This window comes from Bolinopsis microptera, chromosome 3 (genome assembly GCF_026151205.1).
Source record: "Bolinopsis microptera isolate Bmic1 chromosome 3, MBARI_Bmic_1.0, whole genome shotgun sequence".
Classification (NCBI taxonomy): Eukaryota; Metazoa; Ctenophora; class Tentaculata; order Lobata; family Bolinopsidae; genus Bolinopsis; species Bolinopsis microptera.
The window spans coordinates 17,423,823-17,435,947 of record NC_087074.1 but is presented as its reverse complement, the minus strand read 5'-3'; the positions used below and the strand labels follow the sequence as shown (position 1 = coordinate 17,435,947).

Genomic DNA, 12,125 nt, shown 5'->3' with positions numbered 1-12,125 from the left:
CTAAGTTGGTAATAGTTCAACGCTAAATAATAAAGTACTCACATCTCAAGAGTCAACTATAGGTTATAACAGAATAAGACATGATCACTTGGAGAAGATGAGGGTTATCATCACATGATCACCCACCACTATCACTATCAGCTATCAGAGAGGGTAGCGGTCATTTCCTCTTTGTTTTGCTTTTGTGCTTGTCAACTGATGGGCTTACTTAACCACAAGATCTGCGTGATCTATAATCATTGGTTTTATGAGACATATCATGTAACAGGATCAAAATTAGCATATTATGTATTTAAAATTATATGAAATTTACATATTATCAGATATAGATACGGAGAAGGGTCGATATGTTTTATTGGTCCTGATCAGTGATCATTCGCTCTCATCGTGCACTGAACGACTATTTTACATTGTATTTATTGACCGAGATCAGAAATAAAACTGAACCATTTTATATTCGAAGTAGATACAAATTAATAAATATTTTCAACACTGACTATATATCATCTCAAAATTTCAAACTCTTGTGATACCCAAAGTTCAGCTTACCCGAGAGATTTGAAATGACAGTAGACATTTTTACATACAAATAACGTTAAAAACTATAATTGGTACATCCTCCTCATTACTCATACAGTCCATGTCATAAAGAATAAATGTGATCTTACTATTCTTTTTGCTTTACTGCTAATTCTACACCAGATTGGTATTAAAAACTATAGATTAAAAGTTTCTTTATAATTGATAAAATTCTCAACATTTCTAATTCTAAAGTACCCTAATAGTAATAACATCAAATTGATTGCAATGCATCAAAAGTTTTCGGAGAGCTTTCCAGTGAAAACATAATCACTCAATTTTCTCATCTCCGACATTCAATTATGTAACATTTCGCTCCCTCAGAGTTTCATTAGATAAAAAGAAAATCAAGAATAAATATATCTTTATCAACAATCACGTCTGAACCGGAAATATATCTGAATATTTAAAAATCTCGGACTGAGCCAGCAATCCTACTCATTTTTAGATAAAACATTTATGAGAATTGACCCCTTCAATCGATGTCTGAGTCGTCCAATGGTTCGAATCCATCGTTTCCTTTGGTGAGGTGCCTGTTTTCGTCCGTTGATACGTACGTTCTGTAGAAATTTCCTTCAGCCCTGAAAATAACCAGGTCAATATATATTTTAGTATAGTCAGAAAGTGAAATGATTGGCGATTCCCGTATACAATAATATTTCACCATCTTACTATATATAAAGCGAGACGATATATATGGATGAAATTGAATGTGTTTATCCGTGCAAAAAATCGTAAAAGATATACAACTCAAAATTTTTTGACTGGGTCAAATGCTTTCATGGCCTCCAAATCAGAATGAAAAAATAAAAAATAGGCCAAGGAATAGGAATTTTAGAGCCCAAAATTTGGACCCCCAAGTGGTGTCAAAACGCGAATTAAATAGGTAATAATTATTTTAGTCTCTTGAGTCTTCTCACAATTTTAGGTTATACGGGTTCCTGCTAGTTAACCTAACGTATGCCCATAGGCATAAGTTAATTGATTATGTACCCAAACCCAGCAATATTCCCATCCAAAACACTAAATTGAACGTGGCGAAGTCCTTTTAAACTACACTAACCGTTTCTTGGCAACAATGAAGTATATCAATCCGATGAGAACAACCACTGCAAGTGCTACGATAGTGCCCACCAGAGCCAGCTTGGTCTTGTCCTTGACGTACTCCTTGGGTATCACTCCGAAATACTTTTCGTCTTGGTCACCTGAAATATAATTGTACTTGTAGTAAAACTTTACTTTTATAAGGGATCCTGGGCCTACCCCAGGACTTGGGGTACTCTTTACAATATTCAACTTAGCTGGGTTGTTTAAAATGTAGCAATTCTATTCTGGGTTTTAAACTCACTTTAAAGTTGCTGCATGCTTCATTTTATTTGCAACTAATTGCTCGCAGCTCGCTATAAGTATTCACTGGTTCATACACAAACCAGATGAACAAAGGTAATTTAATTGACAGCAAGGCAGCGTGGCTGTACAGAATTCAGCAGAATAAAAGACAAGGCCATTTAAATTTCTAATAGAATATCCAAAGAATAAGAAAGAGTACTTGCAACCTGCAGAACTATATACATTCAACATTTGTCAACATTTATCTGGGCATTATCGGGCTACTGATAGCTTTCTTAATGGAGCACACTTTCAATTTCTCTCAACGTTGTGGTCTAAAGCGATTGACGAAAGGTTAAGTGACTGAAGAGATTAACGACAAATATTAAATAATGCGACAACTAAGCCTGAAAAGGAGACACACTGAACTGACTACACTGAACACTCGGTGCCTTACCATTGCTCATTGGCTCCGTGGCGGGTGGTTCTGCAATTTAGATTAGGAAATTATATTTCAAGAAATCAATAGGGATATTAATAATAGGGGGGGGGGGGGGGCTCACAATATTATAGATTGTGTTTGGGCTATGTATAATACTCTAACCATGCAATCACAAAAATAAACATTACAAAATACATGCTTATGCATGCAAATTGCAACTTTAACCATCTTAATTACGATCATATTAGTCACCAGGGTTCTATCGCCCTACTCATGGGGTATAACTCTATAAGTATAAGACTAGAACTATAAGAGCTGTTTTTCATAATAATAGTAAACTCATATTACCTGTAGGGATGACACAAAGATCTTTAGAGAACTGCAGTGTGAGCATGGGTATCAGTGTGTGAGTGAAGAGAGACTTCAGAGGGTCCTTCTTCAGCACTCGGTAGTGCACTCCAAAATCGAGCTGAGGAGAATTATCACTTACAGATTTGAAAGCAGTTTGCATCAATATCGTGTTTTAAAACACAAACATCTGTTCAAGTTCGCCATTTGTCGACAATTCAGGTCACGGTTGTATCACTTACCACTTGCAACTTGATATGAATCGTAACTGATACCGATAGACATGACTCTGAATCTAGCCTAGAAACACTGATAGGTATTATACTAACCCTGAAGTGAGTGATGTCTAGAACCTTCTCTAGAACAATATCCAGACTGGACTCAGTCTCGTATATCCCCGCGTAACTCATGTTTCCCTTGGGTATCGTCACTGAGTCTGAAGTCTTGTAGTCTTTCTTGATTGTTGCTCCTGAAATTGGAGTTTTACTTTCAGGTCTACCAACAACCTCAGCATTAGTCATTTTACAAAATTGAAGACAGCCAAAAGTAAAAACAGAGCACATTCTCGACCACTTGCCAATATAATTAGACATACCCTCAATGTCAGTGACATTGAACTCGATCTGCACTGACGGACTCTCGCAAGGTTTCACAGAGAAGTTATAAGACATCTCGTGAGCAAGCAGGGTCAGCTTGCAGCAAGCTCCCATACAATCCTCGTGGACAGTGCAGTTCTGGGTGATCCCGCTGCTGGCAATGGAGGAGACCAGGCTGCTGCAGTGAATTTCCGGGGCGGTAGTACTGTTACCGGCCGGCTTGTCTGAGGTGATAACGGGTTAATCATAATGGTGACTGCAGTTATAATTCTAGGTCATCTTTCATATAATATGGTTTTAAAGTTGGAATAAATCAAATCTGTTCACCCTATTTTTTTAAAGAGGGCAGGTAAACACAAATCGACTGGTCGTCTTTAGTTTTACAAAACGTATATTTGCTGTTTGGGCAAAAAGATTGTACCAAATAGCACTTTACCATTTGTGTTCACAGTTGGGGTTTGGGTAGAGTTTTTCTTAGTCTCTGGTACTTTATGTGCTTCTGCTGGCTCATCTACGTTGTTCTTATTTTTATTCTGCTTCTGAAAATGGACTGCGTTAGGATCATAGTCTTATTTCAACATTACATCAACTGATCAAGACACTTTTAAATGGATCAATTACAGAGTTATTATTACAGTTATTATTTCAGTTATTATTTCAGTTATTATTACAGTTATTATTACAGAGTTAAGTACCAAATCTTCTATTTGAGCAAATCTTAAAACTTGTAATGGAGCCGGACGTTTTATCCCTTTACATCTTCCAGATAAATCTGATCCATTAGCATTTTATTATTTTGATATAAAAGAACAGTTTGAAACCTGATCTTTTACATCAACTAACAAATTAGATTGATTGAACATATTTAACTGAATATTAATAATTTACCCATTGTTTGGTCTGGGAGTCAGGGGTGTCTGGTTGGTCTCCAGCTTGGTATTCAGGAGTAGGACCAGCTGATATAGTTATCAGGAGAAGAGACAAACCTGCCAACAACTTCATCCTGACAGTTCATTGGTTAGTTATCAACAAGGTACATTTGAGAACGTGTTTATCATATTATGTAGGAGAACAACTTGATAAACAATCGCGTTATCATGGTCAAAGTCAAACAAAAACTATCCAAAGAAAACTTGTTATGTGGGTCTATTGCCAAAACAGTCGTCCCAAATAAAATGAATGGGCCCAGTTCACGATATATCGGATGATGTAGATTTAAATATTAGTTTAACAACTCATAGTCATTACCAATTACTAAACTGGGATAAAGCAGTCTGAAAGCTAGCGAACATGCTCTGCCAAGGTGGGCCTTAGCGTACAAAATCAAAGGATAGGTTCAAACGATCAGAGGCTAAATGAGCACAAAAAGGTCACTACCAAAAGCAGAATAATCGACATTATAAAACGCGGGCACAGCTTGCCAAGATGACGCCCTTTTAGTTGCTATATAGCTTTAGCTATTAAGCTGAAATCTTAGCTGATGCGGCGGGAGACTTTTAACATGTCCCAACGTTATAAATGTAACGTGTTCAATCATCGTCTCTTAAAATTAAATAAAGGACACCAATAAGTGCAAGGTGTGTGCTGCCCACATGCTGCAGTGGGGGTCTTTGAGATAAAACACCCAAACAGACAGACAAACACACACTGTACACTGTACAAGAGAGAGGAACTGTATAATTGCTGAAGCTCAACTCTGTGGATCACTCTAGCTATTTCAATAGTCGGAAATGAATGCAGCTACAGGATTGGTGCGGAGAGCGTGTACTGAGTACTGTGTATAATGAATAGCACTCTAGGCAGTCGGGTGGAAATTGGAGGGGAAGTCTTTAGAGATAAAGTTGCTCTGTTACTGTTTCTATCTGAGCTTCATGCACATATTATATGGAATATGGATGGAAGTGCTAGTTAACCAGGTGTAGCCAGGCCACACCCTGGCTCCGTAATGTTATGAAGGACTTGTTTTAACTCTAAATTAAATGCTCAAATATACATTATACTAGTCTGTACTGTGCTTTAACATTTAAGTTACTACCATGTACCAGTACTGCGTAATATCGATTATATAGCACGGCCGCGAAAATTACACTGTGGCGGGGAGGGGGTAACCCCCCTCCCCCCCCCCCCCCCCTTCTACATTTGTAGTATACATTTGTGGTATACACAAATCTGTAGCTAGAGTCTCGATATCAACTGCTAAAGATATTGCATAGTACCCAGCAAATTATCACGGATAAGGCATGATCAAACAGCGTTATTGCTTTTCTCTCCGATTTATAATTTGTGAGACAAGTACTCATCAGCGACAACCGGTTCACAAATCTAAGGGAGTGTAGCTACTCGATAATAGCGTCATTTTGGGATAACAACGACCTTCAACTAAAGATTTCGCATGAGGCAGCTACAAGACGTATGATTTAAAAAGTAAAGGCTGCCGGCTTAGTGACCGCGTATAAAACAAGTACACCACTGTAAAAGTTAATTACTCATCAAGACGAGCACAAAACAAAGGAACACACAGAAATATAGCACGTGTGCTGTGTCCAGTGTGTTAATTAGCAGATCCAGTATTAAGAGAGAGAGAGAGAGAGAGAGAGAGAGAGAGAGAGAGAGGGAGAGTTCTAGCTCCTCCCCAGCTGTTATTGTGTAATGTGTACTAAACCTCTCCATCCTACAGTCATTATACCTTTCTCAGCACCACTCACACTCACACACACTCACTCAGTACACACACTCTCTTGTTATATCGCCTCATCACACCTGGGCTTCTAAAGGAGTCCGGGGTTGGGTTACTTGATGCGTATGCTGACGTGAGGAAGGGAGGGAGGGAGGGGGAGGGAGGGATATTGAGTAGAGTTATAGAGATGGGGTGAGGGTTGCTCGATATTGAGTAGGCAAGCTCATACCTGATAATTTGATTGGAGCAAACTCATTACTACACAGTTAAGACCCCGATATGGTGTGATTATATTGCTCACAATTGGACGGGAAGATGTAAACAACCATGGGCCATGGCTATCAAATGTGAGACGGCAGTTGAACAACGCCGGCCAATGCATGTGATTTGTAGACATTTAGTAGCTGTTTACTGTGTCAGTGGTTATGTTATTGACAATTTTACATAAATCACATAATAGATGGCTAATTAGTAACATTGGAAATTATTAAGTAACAACGCTAGTTTATAATTAATTTCCACTTTACTTTTAGCAAACTGTCCAAAGAAGGATTATCATAAAGACACGTATGAAATCGAATATATCGGTTTATCAATAGACAATAGTACGGTTTATCAATATGATAGGTGTTTTGACTTTATGCATCACAATTCACACGTGTACTTTAAAGACTGCGGTGTTGCAATAAAATTAAATGTATAGTCGAGCTAAAAATGTCCATCTAGCGATCCAATATTAATTATCCACACAATCCACACAAAATACAACCATACACATTCTGAGTTTCTTTCAATTATGCATGCAATAGTATTTTATTCTATTTTACAATCAATTAATCCCATTTCATTCTATGTGCATTATTAGAAGAAATGAAGGTTTAGACTTAAAATATTTCTCCCGATCAGGTGCAAAATGCGGAAAGAAACAATCGAGTTTATTGAATCTGGCCAATAAAGAACAACCACAGTGAAAATAATATCGTGAAAATAAGTAGCGAACTTAAAATTTCGCAACTTTTAAGCAACAATGACTCCAGGTACAAGGTACAACTTACTTACTTACACACAAAATGGAGCTCATGAAAGAGAGCAATGCCATGAGACACGTGTAACATGTGTAAGTGACGCGACTATGGCAACACAACTAGCGCGTGTCATGTGGTGTGTGACGTCACCATAGCAACACACTGCGCTCCCAGCACACGTGCAAGTCACATGGTGGGCCAGGGCCAGTCTTTTGTTGTGTGTGTGTGTGTGTACAGACCAGGTGTGATTACATCACATCAAATTAGAGCTACCAGTATCTTTGTGTTGCTAAATCACAGGGTCATGTGAGATTAATACAGGTATAGGGACTGGGTACACTTAAATACTTACACACAACAAAACACTGTGATTATAATCAGAGTCAGGACCAAGAGAACACTGGAATGCGCTAAATAGAAGAGAGAACCAGGACAATGGGGAGGAGGAGAATATGTCTCAAGAGTTACACAGCAAGCAACAAGTCTCTGCAGCAGTGAAGTACTCTGCTGTGTTGTGTGCTAATAAGGGAGGTGTAACGAGAGTAATCACAACGCACGTGACTCTGGATCAACCAATGTTGCGACATAATGTGTGCTTAATAATACTTATACAGGCACTTATATTGTGACAGTAACTGAGACTGTAGTTAACAGGCTAACTGATACTAGTTGAGGTACTCATTTTGAAGCTAACTAGGTAGGTATTGTGTAAGGGAGCTTCAAATATCAAAACTAATAAAGTAATGATAGTATCATGCATATTATTATTAACGATGCATTATATGGTGTTTGAACACGAAGAAAAAACAAAAGAGGACGAAACTTGGCAAATGACTCCTTAAGCTGGATCGCGATCCCTGCGCAGATTGAAATTGAGTCACTTAAGTCACGTTTAGATAATGTTAAGAGGCAGTAAAACTAACGCTGGTTATGAGCATAAAATCATTGCAGCCCGTTAGTTTTACTGCCTCTTAACATTATCTAAACGTGACTTAAGTGACTCAATTTCAATCTGCGGCGCTCAACTAAACGTCATGAGTCATCATGTCCGTCTAATTCTAGAATTTTACATCTTGAATTATTGTCAAGAAACTCTGTGTGATACATTAACCTTTAGAGTTATTTGATGTGTTAAACTAAACAATCGTATGATGCAACGTTAGATTATGTCCTTGCTGTACGGCAGTGTTAAACAAGGAACTGAAACCGAGGGATTCCGTTCAGGCCCTTCACACTTTGTTTCTGTCTAGTTCTAATGTACCGTCACAATAGTGACTTTAATATATAACTATGCTATTGAATAATCAAGAGACTACCCAGAGGCTTAATCGCGGTGTTTTTCCCTCAAGATTTGCTGCACATACAAAATTCAGGCAGGTGCGGGATGGCACTATTTGTACACGTTTACCGCACCTGTATATTGCGTAGCAACACTGCTCAGTGGTAATATGGGCTATGGCAACTGCTTCATTAATATTGCGAGAAAGAAAGAAGGAAAGTGGCACAACAAACTCAAACTGTTGCAGGGAAATTCACCAGTAAATCATTTATATTCGTTTGAGATTCAAAATATAATTCTAACTGCTGAAAAGTTTAATTGCAGAGCTATTAAAATATGATCACATGTAAAAAACACAGCGCCTACGAAACACATGAGTTGAAAACATGGGGAGCGTCAGAATTTCATCTACAGATGGTCTATATATAGGATCCATCTCAAAACACCGCAACATCAAGACCTTTAGATCCGTAGATATGTTCATGCTGAACTGCAAGTGATCTCTCATAGGGAGCTTTGCTATTTTCATCATCGCAGGATAAGCATCGAGATCAAAATATGGAGGTTTTGTCGTTAAAAACTCTAAACACGTCGCACCTAGTGACCAAACGTCGCATTTGTTATTATACCCTTTACATTTGATGATCTCTGGACACATCCAATATGGAGTCCCAGCGTAGGAAAACGTCTTGTTCTCTTCATTTTCTTCCTCGAACTTTTTAGAACACCCGAAGTCGGCTATTTTAAGAACCCCATCAGCAGCTCTTAGCACATTCGCTGCTTTTAAATCTCTGTGAATAATGAAGTTCCTGTGGAGGTAGGAAAGGCCAAGCAACACGTGTGCTAGCGATTCTACAGTTTCCTCGGTTGACAGGGGTCCGTTTACTTGTATATATCGTCTCATGGACCCACCATCAACATACTCCATAAAAATATTGAAGGTCCCTCGATCAAGATCATCATCAAAACCATAGTATCTTACAATATGACGATATTCCACAGTTTTCAAGATTTCCAACTCATTCTTAAGCGCTTTAAACCGTTCTTGGGGTTTTTTGCTGTCAGGACTATAATGAACTTGTTTCACAGCCATGATTGCTTTACTGGGCTTATCTCTACAAAGATAAATGTTACCGAATCGTCCACTATCGATCATCTCGAGTAACTCATAGTTACCTGGTAAAGGCCTGTAGTTGTGCTCCAGCGGCTTAATGGCCGGTTTTATCTCCATGGAATCCACAATCCTTGCATTTCCATTATCGTCCACTTCTATCAATGCATAATCTAGTAATAATGTTTTGCTTCGTTTCCGGAGAGGACGGTTGACGTTAGTTGTTACGGTGTTGTTAGTTTTTCTAGCGTCACTTTTAGAGCGCTGAACTTGGTTCTCTACCGGCCGTTGGGCCACGTTAGATAAACATTGGTAGCTTGAATTGGTAGAACCTCTGGCAACCTCTGGCGTCAAAAAAGATAAATTCCTACTGATTTTTCTGCTGGGACCAGCCTGTCTTGAATCATCTCGAATGGTTGGTTTAAGAACTAGGGTAGGGAGATGTGATATTGTTAGAACACTGCCTCTACGACGTCGAGGTGAGATCCTGTCTGGGTCTAACTCCTCGGAGCTTGGTTCTGGGCTCAAAGTAGATCCACTCAATTCAGATTGTGAGGCTATTGGATCGACATCTGTCGTTCTTTCTCCAGAGAAATCACTGAAAGAGTAGTCACAGTCGGTACTGAATACCTGGAACTGTTCTTCATTCCCCGCTCTAGCTCTCTCAGGGTATATGAACCCGTGAAGAAGTAAAAACTGCATGTGAAACTTTGCAGACAGTCTTCCGAGTCCAATAGGATAGTCCTGTTTAAGTATTTTACTGACAGTATCCAGCAAACTTTCTCCAGTCAGTGCACCGGGTATAACCTCAAAGGTTTTGATAATCTCCATAGTTAAGTCTAGTAATCGGTGTCGTTCCGAGAGGAGTTGATCCTGTACGATGATTTCATCGGTACTAAAGCGGTATAGCACTGTATTCCCTCTGAAACTTCTCACAAACTTCATAACAGGAATGACAAATCTCTTCTCAAACAGGTAATCTGCCAGATCATTGATCTGATTTTGGTTCAGATTTGGAAACTCTCGTCGTAACGTGTCAATAAGTTTACATCCGAAAAAACAGAGGTCAGCTTTTCTTGGAAGAAACAAAGAATGGCTCCTAAGGGCATCCGCTCCTTTGTTAATCATCTTTTGTCTGATGTTTCGTTTTAGGAATTCCTCAATTTCAGTCCTGCTGTTCAACAATTTACGGTGAAGGTTGAAGTTTACAATAGAAAAGGTATTTCTGTCCCGGTTCCACCCTTTTAGATAGTCTGTTTGAACTCTTTCAAAGGCAGGAATTATAGGGTTGCGTGGAGTCTGATCATTCCTTTGTGGACAACAATGATCGTAGGGTCTTATCATCTTTAACCGTTTCTTAATCTACAGCTATTATAAGGATAGGATTGCTAGCTATAACGAAAAGAAGAGTTTTATCACAGGAAAAAGTACATCCCCAATTGAAGTTTATTTGTAGGTTCTACAGCATATAAGCTGTTATTGCCAAAAATAAAAGACCATGAAAAATATGTGATTTAATGTTGCAAACGAAAAAACGATACAATGCAATGTATTGTGTAAAACTACACTTTTATCTTGCTTGTAATTCGAGTTCAAAATTTATGAAACCTTCCCGGAATGTTATTATTAGCATTCATCATTTGTTATCAAGGTTCGATAGGCATATAAGGTATTACTGGGCGGCACTCAGCCTGTCACTCACCGTGCTTCACTGGTACGGAACAAACAAAGCCTTGATGACACTTAATCTTATAGAACCGCTTCTGATAGAGCTTTCGTTTTAACAATAAACATGAGCACTCTTTTCAGAAGTCTTTGGGAGGATGGTATATAAGTATAATATATATTATATATTATATAGCTCCAATCTGTCGAGATGTTCGCTCACAGTCTTTGAACTCAGGAACAGATCGTCGATGAAGAATATTAACTGTTCTATAGGAACTGTTGCCAGAAGTTTCCACATCACCTTCGAGAAAATGCTACTGGAGTTCTTGTGACCCATGATCATACGAGCCCAACAGTATGACCTTCCCCTGTGCATGAACACTGTGACTTTCTTCGAATCCTCAGAGTATGGTATCTGCCAGAAAATCTTGGAGAGATTGAAACTCGAATAAATGGAATCCGACCCTATCGTGTCCAATACGTGATTCAAGTTTGGTAAAGGGTATTTCTCATACATGCAGACTTTGTTGGTTCCCCTCAGATCTGCTACTAACCTCCATGATTCAGGATCTGTATTCTTTTTTACCAGAAATATGGGATGGTTGAAGTCACTGGGTCCTTTCAAGGGCTCTGCTATTCCCGCTCTCACCATCTGTTAAATTTGGCGGTCCATCTCTGACTGAAGTTTGTACGGGGTAGGTATAGGATATGTCCAGCTGGGCGACTCTACCTCCTTCATCTTAATCTTTGCCTCATACATATTGCAGCACCCGATATCAAATTCATAATGCGAGAAGCAGTCCCTGAATCTCCAGATTATCTCTCTCAGTCTGATTTTCTCAGTGTTGGACATTGCCACGGGTGACTGACAACTGAACCCAATTGAACCTAGTTCCCACGCAGTTAACAGGCACCCAATCAGCTTAATTGGGTGACCAATCAGCTTAAATCCCAAAACGACAACTGAACCCAGGTCATATCACAACTGCACCTAAATTGGAAATACGACAACTGAACCCAACGATCGGATATTTTCAGGTTCTCCTTCTTCGCAGGAGACTGTGGTCATTA

The 12,125-nt window shown here is 38.9% G+C and overlaps 1 protein-coding gene across 2 annotated transcripts in view; it reads right to left on the bottom strand.

The window, feature by feature from the left end:
• Window positions 1–741: 741 nt before the first annotated feature.
• LOC134812722 (uncharacterized) overlaps window positions 742–12,125 on the bottom strand; it is a 34,082-nt gene continuing 22,698 nt past the window's right edge. Inside the window, exons 2-9 of one of the 2 annotated variants that reach the window (XM_063820255.1) lie at window positions 4,183–4,299; window positions 3,731–3,833; window positions 3,294–3,518; window positions 3,028–3,167; window positions 2,699–2,819; window positions 2,366–2,395; window positions 1,643–1,784; window positions 742–1,160 (exon numbers count right to left, since the gene is read on the bottom strand). In XM_063820255.1, the coding sequence (XP_063676325.1) occupies window positions 1,055–1,160; window positions 1,643–1,784; window positions 2,366–2,395; window positions 2,699–2,819; window positions 3,028–3,167; window positions 3,294–3,518; window positions 3,731–3,833; window positions 4,183–4,296 (981 nt within the window). In that variant the 5' untranslated portion in view covers window positions 4,297–4,299 and the 3' untranslated portion in view covers window positions 742–1,054. The remainder of the gene's footprint in view (window positions 1,161–1,642; window positions 1,785–2,365; window positions 2,396–2,698; window positions 2,820–3,027; window positions 3,168–3,293; window positions 3,519–3,730; window positions 3,834–4,182; window positions 4,300–12,125) is intronic. The other variant, XM_063820256.1, reaches the window with a different exon arrangement.